Source organism: Hemibagrus wyckioides, linkage group LG24 (genome assembly GCF_019097595.1).
Source record: "Hemibagrus wyckioides isolate EC202008001 linkage group LG24, SWU_Hwy_1.0, whole genome shotgun sequence".
NCBI classification, from domain to species: Eukaryota; Metazoa; Chordata; class Actinopteri; order Siluriformes; family Bagridae; genus Hemibagrus; species Hemibagrus wyckioides.
The window spans coordinates 16,761,423-16,787,802 of NC_080733.1; the positions used below are offsets into that span (position 1 = coordinate 16,761,423).

The window sequence follows — 26,380 nt, forward strand, 5'->3', positions numbered from 1 at the left end:
GCCACCCCCATGCCACCCCGTGTCTAAGAACTATAGCATGCAGAACCGCTGCGTCTGATATGCCTGCATCACACACACACACACACACGCGACCTGACTCTGTGTGTGTGAGTGTGTGTGTGTCTTGCACAGCCCAGTGTTAATATTCTAGACGCAGGCTTGTCCGAGTGCCGCAAATTCTGACCAACTTTCTAAAAATAGCCCTCCTTGACGTCACGCAGCCAATCACGTATCAGCGTGGCGGGAGGGGCTCGCGCCGTTCACTAAAACCTCTGTGATAGTCATCTGCCATCGCGGATTAGAAAATGTCTGCCGCTTTGTTTGTTTGTTTTGGTAGACGGGATTTACCCTAAAACTTAGCAGGACCAAAATAAAACTCTTGTGTTCATCCTAAAATAAAATAAAAAACAAACAAATGACGGCTATTTATCAGTGTGTGTGTGCGCAAAGGCGGAATACAAACTTACAGACAGATATCTGTTGACAAATCAAAGCGCCCCCTGCTCATGACGGTCAGTTGTAGCACCCAATCAGCGCCCGGTATTTGTCCTACGCAACATACGCGTCAGCCAATCGCGAGCGTCCTGAGGCGGGCTGACTCGGAGCAGGAGTTCCCTCTAGCTGTGGGTAGAGGATTAATGTTAATGGTGGTCTCGTACTGTCGAATTATGAGCGGAAGAAAGGTGTAGGGTGAGGGTTAATCCATGCCGAATGTAGCTGGACAAAGTTTGGACAAACGCAACTGAAGATTTCTACGGACAACAGAACGGATTTTCGGCGCTAATTGTTTTTGGAGTTGGAAAAAAAATATATAAATATATATATATATCTATCTATCTATATATCAGGTGTGTGTGTGTTGCGGAATAAGAGGGAAAGTGGACACGGCCTGCCTCGGGTCAGAGAGGGGGGAAAGGACAGAAAAGAGGAAGATTGCAAAGGCAAGACTGTAATAAAGTGGCCTCGACGGATTGGACTGTACTGACGGAGATTGGAGCCACTGCTGCACGCGCTGTTTATAAGCCTGTTTCGCTTTGCTAGCTAGCGCTTGTTCGCTAGCTAGCTAGCTGACAACCACAGGCTAACTAGCATAACTGACTAGCATTAACTAATTGACTGACTGGGCAAACGAAGGAACTAACTAACTGACCGACTGACTGATTTCTTCATGAGCGGGTCTCTGCGTTATGGTTATAAATAGCTAGCTGAGCCAAGCTAGTGCGCGCGCCGGAAATCAGGAATCAACTCGTATGTTGAGTCGGGATCAGAGGTCTGCGGTGTGAGAAGAGCCGAACTGAGGGATTTCCTTCTCCTTCCTTCCTTCCTGACCCCCGGCCTGCAGTCATGGGCAACGCGCCCACCGCCAAGAACAAGGGCAGCGAGATGGAGAGCGGTGAGTACCCCGAGTACCTGCTGTACAGCTCCATGGCTCGGTACCGCACTGCATACTACCGTACTAAACAGTGTTTTAGGTCTCGGTACACTCCGTAATATGTCCGACACGCGTACTACTGTACTAAATAGTACGTTAGGTTTCAGTCACAGTACATGGACTCTTTCTCCCACACTGCATACTCACCGTACTAAACATTGTTAGTTCCCGATACAGTTCAAATATGTCCGACATGCATACTACACTACTAAATAGTATGCTAGGTTCCAGCGCACTGACTAGTCAGAATACACGGGCTCGGTCCCGCTCTGCATACTACTGTACTAAATAGTATGCTAGGTTCCGGTACTGCACACTACCGTGTTAAAGTGTATAAGGGCCCAGTACTCTTAAAATATTTCTCACACTGCATACATACTACTGTACTAAATAGCATGCTAGGTTTCAGTTCACTGGCCTGTCAAGATACATGGGCCCTGTGTCGCTCTGCATACTACTGTACTAAATAGTATGCTAGGACCCAGTACAAACAAAATATTTCTCACACTGTATACTACTGTACTAAATAGTATGCTAGGTTAGAGTACACTCTAATACATGGGCTCTGTCTCAAACTGCATATTACTGTACTAAATAGTATTTTAGGTTAGAGTACACTCTAATACATGGGCTCTTTCCCGCTCTGTATACTACTGTACTAAATAGTATGCCATTATCCAGTACACCCAAAATATTTCTCACACGGTATACTACTATACTAAATAGTATGCTGTGTTTCAGTGCACTGGCCTGTCAAAATACATGGGCTCTGTCACGCTCTACATACTACTGTACAAAATAGTATGTTAGGTTAGAATACACTCTAATACATAGGCTCTGTCTCCTACTCTGCATACTACTGTACTAAATAGTATGTTAGGGCCCTGTATACTACTGTACTAGATAGCATGCTATGTTTCAAAATACATGGGCACTGTCCCACTCTGCATACTACTGTACTAAACAGTGTATTCAACTAAATGCATTAGATTTGTTTAAGTGCCTACTACTGTACTGAAAAGTGTGCGCAAATAGCATAGTATTACTTGTGTGGTTAAATACTCAGGTTCTGTCCCAAATTACACTCTACTGTACTAAATAGTGTGCCAAAACTGCATAGGCTACACCCCAGACTGCATACTACTGGACTAAATAGTGTGAAAGGGACACATTGGGTGCGCTAAAAATACAACAAAAACAGTACTTTATTTGTTTTATGTTCAAATCCCAAATTGCACCCTACCATACTAAATAGCGTGGAAGAATAGAACAGTAGTGGTGTGGATTATTATGGAGGCTTCGTCCTAAACCATATAGAAGAAAACGAGCTAAACTCAAAGGTCACGTCCATGCATACTACTGTACTAAATAGCGTGGTAGAATACATGAGGTACGGCCCGATCTACGGTCCTAGTTAGCGTCTCGTGTCAGGACTCACTTTAAACCATGTCCCGTGTAGTAATAGCGCACAGTAAACACTTTTGAGGTACGAAGCCGGGGCGTGTGGTTCGAGACACGGCTGCAATGATTAGAAAATCTTATCTTTGGCACGTTCATTCGGTTTCCGCGTGTGTGACCTTGCTCAGATTCTCACTCTTATCTTTTTGTTTATTGTTGTGAGGGAAGTTTGCTTTAACGAGAATGCCTCATGTACTAAATTAAGCTTTTATGGTCCTCTGGGATGGAGGCTTGAGATAAAGCCCGAGGTGTCCTTTTCTTTTCTTTTGGACTTGGAGTGTTAGAGTTTCTTTTCTCAGGAGTAAGGTTCACGAGGGCTGGACGATGTGTTTATCACTTTAAATATCATAAAGTTGTTAGTTTGATTGTACGGAGAATGTCACGCCGATCGTTGATATTTCAGCACCGAGAATGGGTTATTAGGCAATACAGTACTTTTAGAACCTCGTTTTGTTCAATTAAAAATATTTTTAAAGTATTTTTTACATTTCCATAAACACTCGTTGAAACTGTTTGGTCTTGAGTTAATTGTTTGTATTTTATTTTATTTTATGTATACAATTTTATTTTATTTATTCATTTATTTATTTTTTTTAAATCTGGTTTGTTTGCCAGTTATAAACTCTGGTTGGAATTAGTTTAATCTGAATAATTATTATTAACAAATTATTACACCCTTTGAGGGAAATTGTAGAAATCAAACTCTTTATTTTTTCCCCCTATAAGTTAGAGGTGCCTCAAGGCTCAAAATGGTTTTAGGAGCTGTTTTCACTTTCATAATTTCTCACTGACTTCCTGTTTACATGTCATCATCTCATCATGGCACCTGTTAGTGGGTGGGATATATAAGGCAGCAAGTGAACTTTGCTGAAGTCGATGAGGTTGAGGTTGAAGTTGATGTGTTAGAAGCAAGAAAAATCAGCAAGAGTAAGGATCTGAGCGAGTTTGACAAAGGGCCGAATTGTGATGGCTAGACCATTGGATCAGAGCATCTCCAAAACTGCAGCTCTTGTGGGGTGTTTCCCGGTTTGCAGTGGTCAGTATCTATCAAAAGTGCTCCAAGCTTCCTTGGTCCAAGCTTACAGTGGTGAACCGGCGACAGGGTCATGGGCGGTCGAGGCTCATTGATGGACGTGGGGATCGAAGGCTGGCCCGTGTGATCCGATCTAACAGACGAGCTACTGTTGCTCAAATAGCTGAAGAAGTTAATGCTGGTTCTGATAGAAAGGGGTCAGAATACAAAGTGCAGGACGGGTCAGGGCTGTTTTGGCTGAAAAAGGTGGACCAATATAATATTAGGCAGGTGGTCATAATGTTATGCCTGGTTGGTGTATAACAGTGAATAAAGACAATAAGGTAAATGTTAAACAATTTAATTTAACGATACATGTAGAATAATTGAAAATAAAATAAAACTAACTGCTGATTTATTTTTGGGGTTCTTTTGTGGCTTATATGTCCCGCCCCCTGGAGCTCTACGCTGTGTATCACGCTTTACAAAAGTATATACACCCTATAACACATGAATATAAACAAATAACGATAATGATTTAGCCTTAACCTAAAATATAAGCTCCAGGAGCTGAATGAGTGGCTCAGTTTCGGGTCAGATTATGTATGGAGTAAGAAATCGTGTCAATTTTCTTCGCTAAGCGTCTTCAAGGTAAACACTTCAGACATCACTATACACTGTAATGTCTGTGTGCTATTTACACCTCACGTTATAAACGCTCGTCGCAGGGAAGCGGCCACACGTGTTGATGGTGAGTAGGTCATCTGACCGTAAAACATTTGTAGGTTACATAACTTGGAATCGTATCCTTAAAATAATCTCACCTATATTTAGTTTGTCTTTGTTTTAAAACTCGTTTCTGTTTGGGTTTTTGGCATAAAATGAACAAGTGCTTCCTGCTTCCTTGTGTCTTTATCCGAACGAGAGACTTTTTTTTTCCCCACAGGATATTACATGATCTTTGTCTACATGTCAGTACAGACGGGATATGCCATATTATCACGGGTTACATAGAACGTAAAATAACGACACAAGCCTGTATTAAAATCCGAGATACTTCATGTGCCGTTGATTTTCACGTGCCAAACCAATCCAGTTTCATTTACTTCATCCTCATCGCCACTTTTTACTGGCTTGATTCCAAACGCCTGTGCTGTTATGAAGAACAACGTTCATTAGGATTTCTGTACGGCTTTCAGCACTCACCAGGAAGAAAGTTGCAGAAAAAGAGTGGGAAATATTTGGAGCTTCCAGTCACAGTGGACTTCCTGAGAAAGATTCTCTGACCCCGGAGGTCAGCTTGTAGAGAAGAGCCTGATATGTGTTTATGAAGGGGGGGGGGGTTGGAATGGAGAGAAAGGCTGAAATATAAACAGAAGCTTGTAGAGCTGAGATCTCAGGGGAGTCCAAGAGACTGGTGCGGGATGGGTGTGGGCTGTATGTGTGTTTTACGGATTCTGGAGAAACTGTGTAGGCGGAGTCATATGATGCGGCTAGCATGAATTACTCGGGGCTGGAGTGTGACGCTGTGGAGTCTTTTGAACATCATGTGACGCCCGATGCTCAGAACAAGACCACTTTGTGTGGGCTCCTGCACATGGCTTTAGGTGGTGGTGATACCTTCTCCTCGTGTGCTTGTCTGCTTCTTGTCTTGTTTTGTTTTTCTTTTCACTGCAGGCTGATTTTTGCTTTAGCAGGCCAGATATCTAACATTGTGACCACCGATGAGTAGGAAGTGTTTGATAGAAGAGTGTCCTATGCCACATGCATTGGTGGAAAGAAATATGAACTTGATATTCCTTTTTTTTTGTTGTTCTGACATTCTCCCTTCACCCAAAGTCAAGATTTTTGTCGAGCAGCTCCTAGCTGGAGAGCCCTGGCTGCGAGGTGGGACAGATACGTGCGAAATGAGTCTCAGCGGCCCTGCTGCTGCTCGAACTTAGGTGTGAAGAACAGATTTCTATTGCCATGTGACCGAATGTCATTTGAATAAGGCTGATAGATTTGCTCGGAGAAAGAGGGATGAGGTTTGTGACCCCGGGACAGGTTGTGAAAGGAGAATGGGGAGGGTTCTGGACTTCCTGCACATGGCATGCCTCCCGGCTTTATCGTTGCCATCTCTCTTGGCCCACCCTGATCCCTAGAGACAGGTGCAGGACTGCAATCAGAGCCACTGACTAAACAGGGCCATTTCTCACTGGAGGTGGACACAGAAAGGACGGCATGGCTGCTCTGTCTATGTAGCAGGGAGAAGGAAAAACGACGAGGTGGAAGTGTACGGCTCCGGTGGCCTGCCCGGAGGTGGAAAGACGAGAGCTTTGAGGCAAGGTGGAGTTGTGCACGAAGGGAAACCGGTCGGAATTCCGATACACCTTTTCGTTACCGTTTCCTTTGGATGAGAATCTCCACTTCGGTCACTCCAGGCTAAGTCAGAAGCAAACTCCGGGATGTCGGTGCTGCAAAGAATAGCAGGCAGACTCTTCCACCATGCCGGTCCCTGTCTGGGTGATGTGAACGCTAGCGAGGGCAGTCGACACCGATCCCAGGATGACCCAGAGGCCTTCGTCTCTAGTGAGTGGCTTGGTTTGGAGAGCATGCTTGCGGAGGTGGAGTCAGGCGTGGGGCAGAGGCGATTTGTGATTGGGTGGGACAGTGGGAGGAGGAGCCAAACAAGAGGTTAGGCTTTTGGGTGGGATGTGAGATAAACATCAAGTCTTGCAGTTCTTGTGGGTTTTCTCAATCGGCAATCTAGCAGCTTAGTTTAAAAAAGTGCTGGTGAAAGCTTCTGTAAGCTGGGGCGTTGTTGAGAGGATTAGATGATTTTAATACACTTTGCAGTTGAAGCTCAGTGGACTGAGGTGGCTCTGCCAACACACACACACACACACACACAAAGCCCTTTTTATTCACCGTTTAATGTTTGCTCTGTTGCCTGGTGTTGGCTGTTTCACGTAGGAGTTCCAGCGAGGCCGTATGTCTGTCTCCCATGGAGATCTGTCTTGCTTTCTGGACTCTCCCACCTTCCTATCGTCTTTTCTTTTGAAATGGACAAGGTGCTAGCCATCTATCAGTCCATCAGCACATGAAAGATTTTTTCCCAGACTTTTTATTTTGTCCTCGATCAGAAAGCTGATGGAGAGATTAGAGCTGGAAACTTCCAGTTAAAAGTCAAAGGTCCTTTCAGCTCTGATCTCACTCTTTTTTTATGATTTGCATACTTCCCCAAAAATTACGATGCTGGCACGTTTTTTGTAACCTGCAGCCGCCTTTTGTTTGCAGGCCACCAGTTTGTGATTTGACATGCTGTCAAGGTGGAGCGCTTACAGCGTCTATAAATATATCTGTGGGTTACAGTCCATGTTGGCTTGTGCAACAGCATCCGTTTTGTTGTGCGTCCTCGATCGGCATCCTGCACTCCGCTTCAATAGGGTCGAATTACTTAAAGGCATAGTTCAGTAGGAGAAAGAAAACGGGCGCAGATTCTCACCTCCGCCAAACCTAGTCCATGTTTCATGATTGAGTTCAAACATTTTCTTTTGGAATTTTGCACCAGATTCTTGAGGTAAATGGAACCTCGGCATAGGAATCTAATCCGTTCTGGAGGCGAGTTCTTAAGGTGAAAATGTGTATTGAATGAATTTCCCCTTAAGAAATAATGTAAACGCAGTTAATCCGTTCCAGCCGCCCAAAAACATGACCAATATTCCCAATATGAAGCATATGGAAGCTGTATGGCTGCTTACAAAGAACTGACCCAAGCCAAGCATTCCATGTCAAGGCTCCTCACAGGCAGTCATGCCACCAAGCTTGGGCTAAAAATAGAACAGATCACCCACACCACCGATCTGTCAACAAAAAAGTTTGTAAAATTCATAAACTTGGCTCGGTTGGCTTTCCACTGACGCTAACAAGTTTCCTCCTGGACGTAAGCGGAAGTTAGTCGACGGTCGTATGGGTTGTTCATATGCCGATGGAAATTTCTTACAAAATTTCAATTCTTAATGTGTTCCACTGTATTCTATAACAAAATCTGTTTTCTGCAGAACCCTTTTGCTTTCTGCTACAATTCCACCTTCATACTTTGTGCAGCCGAGCCAAGGGTTTCTAGATTACAGTCTAACTGCGACTTAAACCACATCAGCAAGTCACTGAAGATCTTCAGGCGGTTTGAAGCAGATATTTTGGGGGATTTTTGGGTCTGATCATGTGCTTCATATGCTTTTTATAGCAGTTATTAATAGTTCTAATAGTTTATAAGAAGCCCACCTCAGTTGCAGTACTGTCTAAAAGACAGATGTTGCTTTTCTAGTTTCTACCAAGATGTCCTCTGCGTTTCCCAATGGCAGCTGTGTAGAGGACACGACGTTTCGTAATCTTTCACAGTTGCTTTAATCACTTAGTAATCAGACGTTTGTGGACGTAGGGATGTCCACACAACAAAAGCAGCTGCCCTAATGAAGCACTCCTGATCCCTAAATCCCGTCGTCTTACGAGAGCTGTCTTATCAGGCGACTTTATCAAGATGGAGCCTGAGCATCTGCTCGTCTCAGGGCTGTTTGGTACAGACACAAGAAAGGAGAAGGAAAAGATGTAGGTAGGAAGGATTGCGTAGCGAGACTCTGGGAGGCATAATGGAAAAGTGTACACACTGTATACACTAGTATACACTGCGTCTCCGTGTATCGTGTCGCGTTCAACCAGCCAGTTGATGCCACTTTGTTTTGTTATAGATGGACCAGGGGTTTCCAGTCCAGGGGTCACTTGATTTGAGAGAGATCTCTCTTGTTTTGTTCATTTATTGTGATTATCTAAACATGGCATAGCATTCCAACAAGCCGGCGTTAAATGAAGAATGTGTGCCCTCTTTTATCTTTCTCATTGTTCTGGAACACAGTGCTAGCCTCATACGCTCAGCGATAAAAGAGAACTAAATTTCTCCATCTGTCTTCCTCCGCTAGATTCTCGACAACAATGAGAAACTGACCGAAGGAAGAAAAGAAAATATTGATCCTAAACATAAATACGAATGTGATGTAATCGAAACTAGCTTAGCTACATGTTTATGTTGATGTGATGATAGTAACTTTAGCTACATGTCTATGTTTCTGTGATACATTGCTACAGAAGTAAATCTGGGGTTGTTTTCATCAGTTACAATTACAACATCAATTAAATATCAGTTAGCTGAGCTTAAAAACTGCTGGACCTCGGAGAACACTACAGACATCAGAAATAAGGTCAGGGAGGATGAGGGAAGGGATTAATGATTGAGGATGAGGGCAGGGGCCAGTGACCGAGGATGAGGGCAGGGGCCAGTGACTGAGGATGAGGGCAGGGGCCAGTGACCGAGGATGAGGGCAGGGGCCAGTGACCGAGGATGAGGGCAGGGGCCAGTGACCGAGGATGAGGGCAGGGGCCAGTGACCGAGGATGAGGGCAGGGGCCAGTGACCGAGGATGAGGGCAGGGGCCAGTGACCGAGGATGAGGGCAGGGGCCAGTGACCGAGGATGAGGGCAGGGGCCAGTGACCGAGGATGAGGGCAGGGGCCAGTGACCGAGGATGAGGGCAGGGGCCAGTGACCGAGGATGAGGGCAGGGGCCAGTGACCGAGGATGAGGGCAGGGGCCAGTGACTGAGGATGAGGGCAGGGGCCAGTGATCGAGGATGAGGGCAGGGGCCAGTGATCGAGGATGAGGGCAGGGGCCAGTGACCGAGGATGAGGGAAGGGGCCAGTGACCGAGGATGAGGGAAGGGGCCAGTGACCGAGGATGAGGGAAGGGGCCAGTGACCGAGGATGAGGGAAGGGGCCAGTGATTAAGAACTGAGAGGATCATGTAAGAGGATCACTCTTTCTCTCTCTCTGTATCGCTCTCTGAGTTTTGTTGCTCTTTTCTGCTTTTTACTTTCTCTTTACTCACCCGCTGTCTTTGCCCTGCAAATGAGCACAGCTCTTTATTTCCTTTATGCATGACTCTGTAAATGTGTGTGTGTGTGTGTGTGTGAGAGAGAGGATTGGCACCGTTGCTTGAATGTCTTTTTCCACCAACAGTACTCCGGTGTCTAATCTGGAACCGTTCCATGCGTTTTCCCACTGCTTTGGCTCGTCAGTTCAGCTCAGTTCCAGCAACAAAATCCTGGAGAGAGAGAGAGAGAGAGAGAGAGAGAGAAAAGAATAAAAAAATTCAAGGTCTCAGGGTCGGTGTCATTTATTTCATCGCCATGCCAACAACTTGACCCGCTCGAGCTATTAAAAGGTAGCAGTGTGGAAAAGTGCAGACGTTTATCGGGAATGTGAATAAAATAAAACTCGCAGGTTAATGAAGAACCGCTGAAGATGTCGGAAGCTGATATCGGAGACTCCTTCCAGAACTTTCACAACAAATTTCACCATTAAAAAAAAAAATCACACACACACAGATTGTCTGCCGTAAAGGGTCCTGTGTACGAGCAGTTGCTATAGAAACGATAAAGACCCAAGAACCTGTGATTTGCAGCTGCCTTGTGGTCAGACATGCTGTTACAGAAAACCTTCTGACCAGTCGGAGCAGAGAATCCGACAGTAATTGGCGCAATCCGATTTGTCCCTTTCGGTTGGCGTCATGGCGAGTCTCGCTAGCCCGGAGCTGCGCTGATTGATCTGCGTGATTGATTGTGAACGCCAATGAGTGGAGGACAATGAGTGTTTTTAAAAGAAAGAGAGAATAGTCTCTCACACACACACTTGTGTATTTTGATCGTACAGCCCTTGGACAGCTTTTGGAACGATGTTTGTTTCCCGTCTCGCTAGAAATAATCTGATGTTATGGCTGCCACGTCCCTCCCCTTGGTGCCTGGGCCCCTGTAGTGATCAATATAGTCGTGTGTGTGTGTGTGTGTGTGTGTGAGACAGTGCTGAATAAATATTGAGACAAATGGAGCAATTGATCTGACTGGGTGGTGAGTGTGTAGTCCAGAGAGAGTGAGAGGTCCGGCACTGTGGCTTGGTCCAGACGTCCATGTCCGGGCCACCAGGCTGCGTTTATGAGGAAGACGAGAAGGAAGAGTGCTCATGTGTGACCGTAAGAGCTCCAGGAGGCACGGAGGGAAGACCGAGTCGTTGTCGTCTCGAGCCTCGGAGGCGGCGCAGGGAGGGTCCGAGAGTCCGGCGGTGCCGGGTGAAGGTGAGGGAGGAGGGAGAGGAGTTTCCATGTTTCCACAGTTCTTCAAGTCTGGAAATGTTTGGAATGTAAAGGCACTCGTTCCCAAATCCGGGAAAAAGTGGATATTTTTAAACTTGACCTCATTTTACTGCACTCTGATTATCTTTTTAACAAATTCCTGGAAGCTTAGAAATAAAATCAGGATAATTTGAGGAAACGTGAACGTATCAGTACATCTTCAGGTGTGTTGAGGCTTTAAATACTACAGCTGTACTGTTCTTTCTTTCTTTCTTTCTTACTTTCTTTCTTTCTTTCTTTCTTTCAAAGAAAGAAAGACTTCAACAATTTGAGCAACAGTAGCTCGTCTGTTGGATCGGATCACACGGGCCAGTCTTCCCCTTCTCTCCCCACGTGCATCAATGAGCCTTGACCGCCCATGACCCTGTCACTGGTTCACCACTGTTCCTTCCTTGGACCACTTTTGATAGATACTGACCACTGCAGACCGGGAACACCCCACAAGAGCTGCAGTTTTGGAGATGTTCTGATCCAGTGGTCTAGCCATCACAATTTGACCCTTTTGGTCAAACTCACTCAAATCCTTACGCTTGTCCATTTTTCCTGCTTCTAACACACCAACTTTGAGGACAAAATGTTGACTTGCTGCCTGATATATCCCACCCACTAACAGGTGCCATGATGAGATCATCAGTCTTATTCACTTCACCTCTCACTGGTCATAATGTTATGACTGATCGGTGTATTTTTCCATTAGGTTACACAGTTAAGCTGGAGAGCGTGAAGGAGAACATGTGCATCCTCCAAAACACACAACTTCCTGAGATCATCAGTCTTATTCACTTCATCTCTCAGTAGTCATAATGTTGCCTGATTTGTGTATATAGTGTATTAGTTTTCGATCATGGTAGTGTGGGTTGATCTAGTATATAATTAAAATGTAATGTGCAGCTTTGCTTTATCATTTTGTGAAATGATAAAATTTATAATTCGGTTCTGAAGTTGTGAAGCTTTAGCTGGCTGAATTATTTAGACAATAAATTGTTGGGGGGGGAGTAATAGTGGAAAAATTCCAGACTCTGGTCGACTTCTTTCCCGTATTCCTGTCTGAACCTGAGCAGCTTGTTATGTATGTGGTGGTTAGTGCAAAAATATTGGCACCCTGGCACAACTTTCCCTGTGTGTTTGTGTGTTGAGTGAACTTTGGTCTCTGGCTGCTGCTCGCCCTCCCTGCTCACTTATCTGAATTGAGCAGAAATGTCAGAGCTCAGCCTGGTATAGAACTATGCGTGTGTGTGTGTGTGAGAGAGAGAGAGAGAGAAACAGTTGAGATGGAGGAAGAGGCGTAGTCCCGAGAGCACCAAGCTGCAGGGGAAGTTATTGCTGTAGTGTGTGAATGGGAGATAATGTCTCATGCTTTCACTCCGACTTGTGTGTGTGTGTGTGTGTGTGTGTGTGTGTGTGTGCGCGCATGTTTGTGCACTTTACATGCATGCTTTGCAAGCATACACATGTGCAGAGCATTGAGATGCTTCTCTCAGGCTTCGTGCAGACTCTCGCCACAGAGTTCTGCTCCCCCGAGGGTTTCAGAGCGTTCCCTTGAGCCAGCAGTGTAGAGGAATGGGGAAGGGCCGGGAATCGTGGCGTTCCCACACAGCCATTAGCCCAATAAAGATAAGGGGGAGGGGGATGTGTGTGCTTCTGTGTGCACTTCTGCATGCTCTTTTTTAAAGTGTGTGTGTGTACACTAGCAGGCACACCTAGTAATCTCTATATAGTCCAAGTTGTTCCAAGGGCTTTGATGATTCTGTAATATACACCGTACACACACACACACACACACACACAGAGGCTGCCAGCTGCTATTGATTTGACTTTGTCATGGTGGGAACAGGAAGTGTTGGATTGTGTGTGTGTGTGTGTCAGTCAGAGAGAGGGAGCTCAGATTAGAGATTATCATATTACATGTTTAGAATCAGGAAGTCAGAGCTCGGAATCATGTCATTCTCGACCCGTCCAAGTGAGAAAACTCCCCCGAAAACAGGTGCCTCAACTTTGTAGCTGTTTGTGATTTAATATGTCTCTGTTCACCTCTGTAATTACTGCCTGTACAGCGGTGCCACTGGAGTCTCGGCTCTCATTGGTCAGGAGGTGGTGTTTAATTTTCTTGAATAGGTCTCTGGTATTAAAAGGGGTCTCTGGAGTCAGTAGGGGTCTCTGGTATTATAAGGAGTCTCTGGAGTCAGAAGGGGTCTCTGATGTCAGTAGGGGTCTCTGGAATTATAAGGGGTCTCTGGATTCAGAAGGGGTCTCTGATGTTAGAAGGGGTCTCTGGAGTCAGAAGGGGTCTCTGGTATTATAAGGTGTCTCTGGATTCAGAAGGGGTCTCTGGTATTATAAGGGGTCTCTGGTATTATAAGGGGTCTCTGGAGTCAGAACGGGTCTCTGGTATTATAAGGAGTCTCTGGTATTATAAGGAGTCTCTGGAGTCAGAAGGGGTCTCTGGACTCAGAAGGGGTCTCTGGTATTATAAGGGGTCTCTGGTATTATAAGGGGTCTCTGGTATTATAAGGGGTCTCTGGTATTATAAGGGGTCTCTGGATTCAGAAGGGGTCTCTGGATTCAGAAGGGGTCTCTGGAGTCAGAAGGGGTCACTGGTATTATAAGGGGTCTCTGGAGTCAGAAGGAGTCTCTGGTATTATAAGGGGTCTCTGGTATTATAAGGGGTCTCTGGAGTCAGAACGGGTCTCTGGTATTATAAGGAGTCTCTGGTATTATAAGGAGTCTCTGGAGTCAGAAGGGGTCTCTGGACTCAGAAGGGGTCTCTGGTATTATAAGGAGTCTCTGGAGTCAGAAGGGGTCTCTGGATTCAGAAGGGGTCTCTGGATTCAGAAGGGGTCTCTGGATTCAGAAGGGGTATCTGGATTCAGAAGGGGTCTCTGGTATTATAAGGAGTCTCTGGAGTCAGAAGGAGTCTCTGGTATTATAAGGAGTCTCTGGATTCAGAAGGGGTCTCTGGAGTCAGAAGGGGTCTCTGGATTCAGAAGGGGTCTCTGGATTCAGAAGGGGTCTCTGGATTCAGAAGGGGTATCTGGATTCAGAAGGGATCTCTGGTATTATAAGGGGTCTCTGGAGTCAGAAGGAGTCTCTGGTATTATAAGGAGTCTCTGGATTCAGAAGGGGTCTCTGGATTCAGAAGGGGTCTCTGGATTCAGAAGGGGTCTCTGGATTCAGAAGGGGTCTCTGGTATTATAAGGAGTCTCTGGAGTCAGAAGGGGTCTCTGGATTCAGAAGGGGTCTCTGGATTCAGAAGGGGTCTCTGGTATTATAAGGAGTCTCTGGAGTCAGAAGGGGTCACTGGTATTATAAGGGGTCTCTGGAGTCAGAAGGAGTCTCTGGAGTCAGAAGGGGTCTCTGGTATTATAAGGAGTCTCTGGAGTCAGAAGGGGTCTCTGGACTCAGAAGGGGTCTCTGATCTCAGTAGGGGTCTCTGGTATTATAAGGAGTCTCTGGAGTCAGAAGGGGTCTCTGGATTCAGAAGGGGTATCTGGATTCAGAAGGGGTCTCTGGTATTATAAGGAGTCTCTGGAGTCAGAAGGGGTCACTGGTATTATAAGGGGTCTCTGGAGTCAGAAGGAGTCTCTGGAGTCAGAAGGGGTCTCTGGTATTATAAGGAGTCTCTGGAGTCAGAAGGGGTCTCTGGTATTATAAGGAGTCTCTGGAGTCAGAAGGGGTCTCTGGTATTATAAGGGGTCTCTGGAGTCAGAAGGGGTCACTGGTAGAGCTGGGTGATATGTCCTATAAATTGAATTTCCGATTTCTCAAAACAAAATTTGATTTTCGATTTTAAAACGATTATTTTTCTTTTAAAAAAAAAATCTATAAAACACTAGAGACTATATGATAGATTTTTTTTTTATTTGAGTAAAAACAATATAACCACACATGAAATGCAGACTTTCGCTAACAAGTTGTTGTTATTTTAGAAAATCAATAAGTAATACAACAACATTACAATTTTTTGGAGGGGGGGATTAATAAAGTGCAATCTTTCACCAGTCTTTACAAGTTCTAATTATTCTAGCAAAATAAAGTAATATAACAAAATATGAGGGATTTGTAAAGTGCAAACTGCAAACTTAAATTAAATCACTTTTTATAAAAATAAATAGTTGTCACCTGAAGAAAAAAAATCCCTGAAGAAAAACAATTTTGTAAAGCAGTTCAACATTCAACTTACACACTAAATAAAACCAAACAGGAGCCAGACAGCATTTTACATCTGTGTATATGGGCACAATCAGGGGCCAGTCTAGGATTTTCATTTAATGGGGACTCAGCCCCCAATGAGGGTATAATAGTAAAACAAACAAACAAATAAATTAAAATAAAGGTTTGACTAACAGGGTAGGAATGTAAACTTATTGCAGCATTCCACTGTATTGCATAGATGTGTATAACATTTGAGTACTGAACAAGCCAAATACGAGTCTTCCTGATCTCTCTCACAAACACACACACACACACACACGTCCTCTGATCCTCGCTCTGTGATGCCGTGGTTTCTTCAGTCGGATTGAAGAACGTGCTGAAAGACGGGGAGCACCCGAAGTCTGCCGCTGTTTTCGTCTCTAGGCCATTTTTAACATTTTCTACTCAGCCCCCCTAAAAATTTGGCGGTTCTCTATAAACTGTACACACATTCGCGATCGTCTCAGTCCCCTTTAAATTTCATATGAAAACGGCGGCAGACTTTCGGCTCCTCCCCGTCTTTCAGCGCAGTCTTCAATCCGACTGAAGAAACCGCGCCTCTCTTGGAAACAAGCTCTTTGCGTTGCAGAACTATGGAAGCTTGCTCTGCCAAACCAAAGTGAAATCGTAAAATCGATTTTCGTTTTTCAACCTCGACATAAACCACAAATTCAAATTAATTGATAATAACGATTAATCGTGCAGCTCTAGTCTCTGTTATTATAAGGGGTCTCTGGAGTCGGAAGGGGTCTCTGGAGTCGGAAGGGGTCTCTGGAGTCAGTAGGGGTCTCTGGTATTATAAGGGATCTCTGATGTCAGAAGGGGTCTCTGGAGTCAGAAGGGGTCTCTGGTATTATAAGGGGTCTCTGGAGTCAGAAGGGGTCTCTGGTATTATAAGGGGTCTCTGGAGTCGGAAGGGGTCTCTGGAGTAAGAAGGGGTCTCTGGTATTATAAGGGATCTCTGATGTCAGAAGGGGTCTCTGGAGTCAGAAGGGGTCTCTGGAGTCAGAAGGGGTCTCTGGAGTCAGAAGGGGTCTCTGGAGTCAGAAGGGGTCTCCGGTATTATAAGGGGTCTCTGATGTCAGAAGGGGTCTCTGGTATTATAAGGGGTCTCTGGAGTCAGAAGGGGTCTCTGGTATTATAAGGGGTCTCTGATGTCAGAAGGGGTCTCTGGTATTATAAGGGGTCTCTGGAGTCAGAAGGGGTCTCTGGTATTATAAGGGGTCTCTGATGTCAGAAGGGGTCTCTGGTATTATAAGGGGTCTCTGATGTCAGAAGGGGTCTCTGGTATTATAAGGGGTCTCTGATGTCAGAAGGGGTCTCTGGTATTATAAGGGGTCTCTGATGTCAGAAGGGGTCTCTGGTATTATAAGGGGTCTCTGATGTCAGAAGGGGTCTCTGGTATTATAAGGGGTCTCTGATGTCAGAAGGGGTCTCTGGTATTATAAGGGGTCTCTGATGTCAGAAGGGGTCTCTGGTATTATAAGGGGTCTCTGATGTCAGAAGGGGTCTCTGGTATTATAAGGGGTCTCTGATGTCAGAAGGGGTCTTTGGAGTCAGTACAGGTCTCTGGTATTTAAAGGGGTTCCTTTATCAGGACAGAGAAGTTTACACTTTAAGTGTAAACTGTTCAGTATAACATGATGACCTGCATTCTCTCTGTCTCATTCACACACTCTCTCTCTCTCTCTCTCTCTCTGTCTCTCTCTCTCTCTGTCTCTCTCCCCTTCGTTCTCCCTTTCTCTCTCTCACTCACTCACTCACTCACTCACTCACTCACTCTCTCTCTCTCTCTCTCTCTCTCTCTCTCTCTCTCTCTCTCTCTCTCTCTCTCTCTCTCTCTCTCTCTCTCCCCTTCCCTCTCTCTCTCTCTCTCTCTCTCTCTCTCTCTCTCACTCTCTCTCTCTCTCCCCTTCTCTTGCCCCCCCTTCTCTCTCTCTCTCCCCTCACCTCTCCCCTTCCCTCTCCCTTCCCTCTCCCCTTCCTCTCTCTCTTTCTCTCTCTCTCTCTCTCTCTCTCCCCTTCCCTCGCCCCTCCCCTCTCTCTCTCCCCCCTTCCCCCTCCCCTTCATTCCCCCCCTTCCCTCTCTCTCTCTCTCTCTCTCTCTGTCCCTCTCTTTCTGACGCTGTTCTCCCCTGTTTAAAGAATTGAAATTTAATAGCGTCTCTCTCTGCAGTGAAGGAGTTTCTCGCTAAAGCCAAAGAAGATTTCCTGAAGAAATGGGAGAATCCAGCACAGGTAAGCTTTTCATTCTTTAAAACACACACACACACACTCTCTCTCTCTCACTCTCTCTCTCTCTCTCTCTCTCTCTCACACACACACAATTCCATTTGTACAAGTTCCTATCAGAATAAACTAAAGCATTAAGACCACAGTATTTTGTGTAGGTTGTGTTTATCTTGTTCTGCTCAGCTGATTTCTGATTGGTTGAATTCATCTACAAGTGTTATTTGTTTGCTCCAGTTTTCTTTCTTAAAACCTAAAATCATAGTGAAATAGACTGTAATTCGAATGCGAGGCAGTACAGACGTGTGAAACGTGTGATGAACGTTAAAAATCCGAACAGAAGTGAAACTGATGCATGTTTGTTGTCTGAGTATAACATGGCTGTCGGTGCCACCTTCTGGACAAGTGCTGAAGTGCAGGAGTAATGTTTATCAGCTGTGAATTGTTGTATCTGTCGGACACACAGCGGTTTGTTCTGGTTAGATAGCTGGAGAACTGTCTGTATGTGCTGCGTGTTACATGTTATCATGATTAAGGGTTTTTTGCTGACTCTTTCCCAGAACACTGCGTCTCTGGACCAGTTTGAGAGGCTGAAGACGCTGGGCACGGGCTCCTTTGGGCGAGTCATGCTGGTCAAGCACAAAGAAACGGGGCAACACTTCGCCATGAAGATCCTCGACAAACAGAAGGTCGGGGAAAATTAAATGTAGAAGTATATAGAAATAAAATTAAAACAATAATGTAAAGTAAAAAATATATAATATAAAAATATTATAATTATTTTTCATTATTTAATTAATTTGTAATTAATATAATAAAATAAAAACAAACATTATTTTATTTATTTATTCATTCATTTATTTGAAAACTACTAAGCTTTAAAACATTTTTAAAAAATTAAAGCACTTAAAAAAGTGCAGAAAAAAGGTTTTCATAAAAAAATTGGTACATATCAGAGAAAATATGCATTATAGACATCAGATCCTGTAACTATTAAAACATTTGGAAATGGATTTAAAAAAAAATTATTTGATTTGGAATTTCTGTTTTAATTTTTATTTATTTATTTATTTGTTTATATTTTTTGCCAATGTTCAGACCACCTTTTCTACCCTCTTTCCCCTTTTTATTCTCTGTGAAAGCTGCATCATTTGTCTCTTTCCGTTATGGAAAATGTTTTTTGTTTTTAATGCGAAATAAAAAAACAGAATTTTATGAAGCACATGGGGGAAAAAGTTTGATTCTAAAAGTAACGTTAACGTGGGCGTTGAAGCGAGAGTGTGTTTGTGTTGCAGTTGTACTGTGTGTGTGTGTGTGTGTGTGTGTGTGTGTGTGTGTGTGTAACTGTGTTGTCCGGTCTTTCAGGTGGTGAAGCTGAAACAGATAGAACACACGCTGAATGAGAAACGCATCCTGCAGGCCGTGAGCTTCCCCTTCCTCGTCCGGCTGGAGCACTCCTTCAAGGTGCTCGCTTTAATTCCTCACCAACTGTATGCTTTATATTTAATTTCTGATATGTAACTAAAAAAGAATAGTGTGTGCGTAATCTGGCCTTAAAATAGTTTTACTTAATTTTTGAAAATATTGAAAAATTTAAATTTTATATATATATATATATATATGTGTGTGTGTGTAATTGTGTGTGTGTGTGTGTGTGTGTGTATATAAATATATATATTTATAGAGAGAAGTTCTTTAAATTAACCATCTGTGTGTGAGTATTGTGGAGGAAAGGGTTAAATGTTGGATTCTTGGAGTATGCTCTGTGTCTCTGAGGCCAATGAAGTCTCTCTGCTCCTCAGGATAACACTAACCTGTACATGGTGATGGAGTATGTTCCAGGAGGAGAGATGTTCTCTCATCTGAGGAGAATCGGCAGGTTCAGGTGAGTCTCCTGTGCTGTGATTGCCTTACATATGCATTATGACAGGTTATAAGTGCAGGTTATCATCGTACACATCGACTTTATAGACATTTGTGCTATAAGGTTTAGGTTAAGTATCAGTACCTCAACCTGATAGAACACCTTTGGGATGAATCAGAGCGGAGACTGTGAGCCAGACCTTCTCATCAAGTTAGTGCTTGAGCTCACAAATGCGCTTCTAGAGGAATGGTAAAAAATTTCCATAAACACACTCCTAAACCTTGAGGAAAGACTTCCCTGAAGAGTTGAAGCTGTTATAGCTGCAAAGGGGCGGGGTCAACTCCATATTACATTCATGTGAATGTAAAGACAGACGTCCCAATTTTGGCCTGGCTTATATATCCAAACTCATTAGAAGAATACCTTTACTGAATGTAATGATAATGATGTTTAAAACTTTTTTTGTTTGTTTTGGTTTTGTTTTGTTCTTCACAGTGAGCCTCATGCTCGTTTCTACGCCGCTCAGATAGTCCTGACCTTTGAATACCTTCACTTTCTCGACCTCATTTACCGAGATCTCAAGCCTGAGAACCTGCTCATCGATCAGCAGGGCTATATACAGGTACACACACACACACACACACACACACACACTAAATCAAACATATTTTCTCCAAACTCCTGCTTCTCCAGCTGCATTTCAAATCACTGTTCAGTTGTTATTATTATTATTATTATTATTATTAAAATAATTTTTTCTAAAATGTTAGATAATTTCTAAAACATTTGGAGTAGACAGTGAAGATCTGTTTATTTTATTTTTTCATTTTTGCATCCCTTATAAATATAACTCACTGACGTTAACAGCATATTTGCTCATTTGATGACGGCTAAGTCGAAGCACGTTGATGCGTTTTGCATCTTTCTAGCGTGAAAATCGAATAAATATGAGAGATCTCCATGAGGGATGGGGGCGGGGCTTCCAGAGGGTCAGTTTAAATAAATAAATAAAGGTCAGTCATTTCAGACTTGGCTCATTTAACTGTTTTATTGACCACCAAAAAAATAAATTTGCTCTTTTGCCATATTGCGTTGCGTTCTCTTGTTTACAGTATATATAATTTATTTATTTGTTTATTTACAAAAAATGTACTTAAAGCTGATTAATTAGCTTACATCACTATGATTGGGGGAATATAAAAAGATAAGGATATGTCACTTATTAACAAATCCACGTGTATGAGCTGTTACTATAGAAACGGTGACGTCTTAATATTGACACGTCCTTCATGCAACGGGCAGATTCTGACCAATCAGATTCCAGGAATTCAGTTGTGATAGAAATTCATTATAAACCTTTATTTATTTATTGGTCTCAGCGCTCTGTCCCAGGGTTTGTGTACCTCAGCCCTAACTAAGCGCTTTCATAATTTGGAGCATGTGACACATCAGAAGCCCTGCTTGTGTGTGTGTGTGTGTGTGTGTGTGTGTGTGTTATGAGTCACGGTCGTGTCGAGTCATATTGAAACAAGGAGGAAAAAACACAGTTCTCATGTGAGAGTCAGTAACGGTGCGTCACTCCGTCACAAAACTGCTGAACAGCGAGTAAAAACTGGCCTGAGATGGTTTCTATAAGTCTTTATAATACACACCTTAAGTAGAAACCAAGTAAGGACTAAAACCCACCTTTTGAAGCACGTACAGAACCTGTCCGTTTCCAATAACGTAGCTTAGCCACCTCAGCGCCTCAGATACCATGAACACACACACATTAACGCTGCCTCCTTTCATGGGACGCCATTATTTTTGCCCAGTTAGTCCCACTATCTTAATTTCTGGATTTGTTTTACATTCTGATTGTTTACATTGTTAATATAAATAATGTTTACTTTAAATGGTAATTCTTTGTTTTGATGCGGTTCAGGTGAAGATTCATGTTTCCATAAATCCACAAATGTAGAATATAATAAACATTTTTCAGAAGTGTATTTTAATGAATCTCGTATCAGGTCTGTAAACGCTCTTATCAACTGTTTGTGTATTTCTCCTCTTTACCTCTTTACCTCTCCCCTACAGGTTACAGATTTTGGCTTTGCCAAGCGTGTGAAGGGCCGGACCTGGACGCTGTGTGGTACTCCTGAGTACCTGGCTCCGGAAATTATCCTCAGTAAAGTACGTACACACCTGAACACACCTGACCTGAATCACGGAAATGTAACCTGCGAGTCAGGGTCTGAACTCCTCTCTCTCTTTGTGTCTGTCTCTTTCTGTCTCTCTCTCTCTCTGTGTCTCTTGCTCTCTCTGTCTCTCTCTCTCTCTCTCTCTCTCTCTCTCTCTCTCTCTCTCTCTCTGTGTCTCTTGCTCTCTCTGTCTCTCGCTCTCTCACTCACTCACTCACACACACACACTGTCTCTCTCTCTCTCTCACACACACACTGTCTCTCTCTCTCTCTCTCCTCAGGGCTACAATAAAGCAGTGGACTGGTGGGCACTTGGCGTTCTGATTTACGAGATGGCCGCCGGATATCCCCCGTTCTTCGCTGACCAACCCATTCAGATCTACGAGAAGATCGTCTCAGGCAAGGTGAGAGGAGGAAAGCGTCCGTCGTCCCCGATTCACTCTGAATCTCCAGAGGATTCGTAAATAAAATCCCGCGTGTTTAGGAACCTCTGGTCTGCACATCACTCGGGACTTAGTAAAGAACTTAAAGCTAATTGAATAATCTAAAATAATAATAATAAAATAGATGAACATGAACCTCGTCTGGCATCAAATCCTATAATTAGTACCGCGCTTCTGTTTACAGGCTATGCTATACAAATTTTATGAGGCCATATTATTCAAATTAATGATGTTAATTTAAAAAATTGTGTCCAGAAGTGACCTTTAATGAGAACAACAAAAAAAATAACGGCGCCCTAAATGTTACATAATGTTGTGTCTATGGCAGCTGAAGCGCTGCAGTGGATGAGCTGCATTGCTGGAACATTTTAGTCCTTTCAGCTTCCTTTTATGGAGTTTTGTGGGTGTGGCTAAAGCTACACCTGCTGTGCCATGAACACGCCCGGCTAGATGTCTGTTCGGAAAGACGCTTGCACACGGTTCTGCTGAAAGATTGATCGAGGCTTGTTGTTTATGCCAATTTTGATCCTCCCTCTGTGTAGCGCGGATGGTTTTTCCGTCTAGACGGCGTCCTTTACTCAGAGTGTGTTTGCTCTGCGTGTTTGTGAGAAGCATTTTAAGCAGCGTGTTTCCAAACGGCTTTAGAAATATTGCTCAGGTATTTCACAATGCTCCTCTAGGAATCGTCTCAGTGTTCAGTGCTCCTTTTCCTGGCACAGGTGTCATTTTCTTGGCATTCAGAACCTTGGGAAGTGTGTGTGTGTGTGTGTGTTTAGGATTGAGTTTAAATGCCATCATCTTTAAGATTACTGGTATTCTCTTTTTTTCCCCTCTGAACACGGTTCTACTACTTTCCTCACCTTTGTGGTTCTTCTGTCCACCTTCTCTCTCTCTCTCTCTCTCTCTCTCTCTCTCTCTGTCTCTCTCTCTCCAGGTGCGCTTCCCCTCCCACTTCAGCTCAGACCTGAAGGACCTCCTGAGGAACCTTCTCCAGGTGGACCTGACCAAGCGCTTCGGCAACCTCAAGAACGGCGTCAACGACATCAAGGGCCACAAGTGGTTCGCCACCACCGACTGGATCGCCATCTATCAGAGGAAGGTGAGTCAGGATCACTGCACTGTGTGTGTTCTTCATTGGAACGTCATCCTGGTGGGCATTTTATCATGGTTTTATCACTAGTAGTGGTACCCCAGCGAGCAGGAAGTGGAACCCTATAGGGAACTTCATCATATTTTCTACAGGACTAGGGGGTATTTCATCACATTTTGTACATTTTTTTAAAGACACTTATTAGGGCATAAAGGGGCATCCTATAGGGCACTACATCACATTTACCAATATCTGGTAAGGACAACCTAGAGGGTATTTCATCATGTTTTGTGCATTTTTAAAGGCCCTTGTTATATTTCATCATGTTTTGTCTGTTTGAATGGCATTAGGGAAGATAAGCCTACCCTATAGGGCATTTCATCATATTTTCCACAGGAGGGCAGCCTAGGGGGTATTTCATCATGTTTTGTTTGTTTGAAGGGCATTAGGGAACATAATGGCACTTATTAGGACATATCGGGCATCCTATAGGGCACTTCATCACATATTCTACACTGAGGGGCTAAATCACTAAAGCTTTTTTTAAAGCCTTGCTCATTTTTGCATATACACCCCCAGAATACCAATATATTTCCTGTGTGTGTGTGTCAGGTTGAAGCCCCCTTCATCCCGAAGTGCAAAGGTCCAGGTGACACCAGCAACTTTGACGACTACGAGGAAGAGGAAATCCGGGTGTCCTTCACGGAAAAATGCGCAAAGGAGTTTGCAGAGTTCTAGAGCCAGCCTGGAGAGGCGGAGGGAGAGAGCGACGGAGCGATACGGACGGTGGAGGGCAGGGACGCAGAGAGAGAGAGAGAGAGAGAGAGAGAGAGAGAGAGAGAGAGAGAGAGATGATGATGATGATGGACTGGAGTCTGTATTGAGTAAACCACAAGAACAACAATAATGTAGAGCCCCCCTCTTCTGTACACACACACACACACACACACACACACACAGGGGGAGGAGAGATATTAAAAATGTCCCAAGAAAGCCAGCAGTGTTGCCTTCGAGATCGTCTATCATTTATTGTTCTTGATGAGAGTTATAATTATTCCATTTCTCCCATTTTCATCTCCTTTCAGAGTCGTAGCGAGAGTCATCTAGGTCAAGGTGCAGTCGTCTCTTTGCGTCTCTCTCACACACACACACACACACAGCTTTATCTCTGGTTCTGAAGTGAAGTGAGTCCAACATTGCAGTTCACCTATTTATTTATTTTTTTAACATGTCTCTTTCTCTGCTGTTTTGCCCCCCCACCCCCCGAAGCATCGTCCAAAATCTGTCCAAGCAATACCGAGACACTACCCCTCCCCCCAAACCCCACAATCCCCCCCCCCCAAACCACAAAATTTCTCATTCTTGTTGTGAAGAAGCGGACCTCCTGCTTGTTTGACTTCCATTTTCCATCTGCCTCGTCTTTACCTCTTTCTTTTTGCCCAAAAAAACACCAGGGTTCTTTTCCTATGTTCTGCGTATGCGAAAGCGCCCCGATGTCCGTGTGGATCCTTGGCGTCGGCTGCCCGGACCTCGTGAGTGAGGAGTTGTCACAGGTTTAGAATTAAAATGAAATCTTTTTAGACTGAGACCAAAAAAAGGAGCAGTTTGTAACTATTAAAACTTTTCCCTCTTCTCTTGCTGAAACTTGCTGAAATTCATCGCCGTTTTTCGCTGTATAAAAAGGGGCGGAGCTTACTGTGTAAAACTCTGAGCCTGTCTGACGATGCTGCCTGAAATGATGCACTGATACGATGATGTGTCATCTAATCAAAGCGTCTTTTATTTTTATGCCCCAGATGATAATCATTCGTTCTAAGCAGTGCACAGAGGGAAGCTGATTGTCCGACAGGTGCTTGCGATTGGCTAGCGTCGCTGTGATTGATGGGTAGAGAGAGTATGCCCCTCCCATGCCTCCGCAGCACACTGTAGCCGTCTGCTGTTGGTTCCACGCTTCTGTTCAGAATGCAATGAAGTCAATTCTTCACGAGAAAATGTGAAAGAGAAATCGCTCCGGATTGAAGAAAGAGAAACGGCGCGCGTTTTATTTTTATTTACCTGTGTAGATTTTTCTGCTGCAAGAAATGCGACAGAGGTTGTTTGAACACGCAGTAGGAAACAACCGGCATGTTTAATAGAAGATACAAGGCTTTGCGTTCAACTACAGGAGCGAATCTTTCTATCTGTCTTGATTTAATTCCTGACTGGAATAACGACGTCTGGGGAACGCAAAAAGACGATCCGAGCTCGACTCAGATCCGTCCTGGATCGCCGCGGTGAGGACGGTCGTATCGGAGAGACTCGTTTATTCTAACGAACAGGAGCTAGACAGAGCGATTACAGACGGGCGTTTGAGGAAATGCGTTTTCTTGACTTGGAAGGAGACTGGGTTACAGGACCGTCACGGTGCAGGTGTAGGACACTATATTAAACACTATATTACACTATTATTAACCCCAGAGCTTTTTATTTCCTTTCTAGTGTTCTCTTCTTCCATTATTACTTCCTTCCTTCCTTCATTTCTTGGTTCCTTCATTCGTTGGTTCAATCCTTTCCTTCCTTCCTTCTTTTGTTTCTTTGTTCCTTCATTCGTTGGTTCAATCCTTCCTTCGTTTGTCCAGTAAGAAACCTGTCCACTGTTCTGTTTTGTCCACTCACACACTGGACGCTTGTCTTATCCTCCATGTCGTTTGGCTGCAGGGAAATCCTTTCGAAAAAGAAGATATCCAAATTTCCACGAGACAAATGAGTTCTCCGTAACGTAAATCCAATCCATCATCCCGTATATATCTCGTGTGTGTGTGTATATATCCCGGAGAAAATCCTGGAGCCGGATCCGAGATATCCAGGTGCTTCTTCTCCGCACTGTTTTTTTTTTTTTTTTTTTTTTTTCCCACCCACGATGAAGAAAAGCAGCGTTTTTTGTTTCTCTCCAGCAACCAAAGATCTCAGACTGCACCACTAACCAGAGTGAACAGAAACAGGTGATCATCTAGCACGGTTCTCCCTCCCGGTGCACTCACCTCCTCCTCCTCCTCCCTCTCCGTGTCCTCTTCATTCTCTCAAAAGAAAGAAAAAATATGAATAAAGGAAAACTCGTTCATGTGCCGCTCCGTCTCCTCCTCCTCCTCTTCCTCCTTCACCTCACCTTCATTATATCATCAATCAGCTTCTCGTGCATCGAGTCCACGCGAGTCAGTTTGCCTTCGTACACGTCTCTACACTCTTCTACTTTCCTTTTCTTCCTTTTTTTTTTTTTTTTTTTAAA

General features: G+C 44.0%; 1 protein-coding gene across 1 annotated transcript; it reads left to right on the top strand.

Moving 5' to 3' along the window:
- Positions 1-603: 603 nt before the first annotated feature.
- prkacaa (protein kinase, cAMP-dependent, catalytic, alpha, genome duplicate a) lies at positions 604-26,380 on the top strand. Its single transcript, XM_058377856.1, has 10 exons — positions 604-1,393; positions 17,486-17,547; positions 18,099-18,227; positions 18,904-19,002; positions 19,341-19,423; positions 19,898-20,024; positions 21,479-21,574; positions 21,864-21,986; positions 22,960-23,124; positions 23,728-26,380. The coding sequence occupies exons 1-10, from the start codon at positions 1,345-1,347 to the stop codon at positions 23,851-23,853; spliced, it is 1,059 nt and encodes a 352-aa protein (XP_058233839.1). The 5' UTR covers positions 604-1,344; the 3' UTR covers positions 23,854-26,380.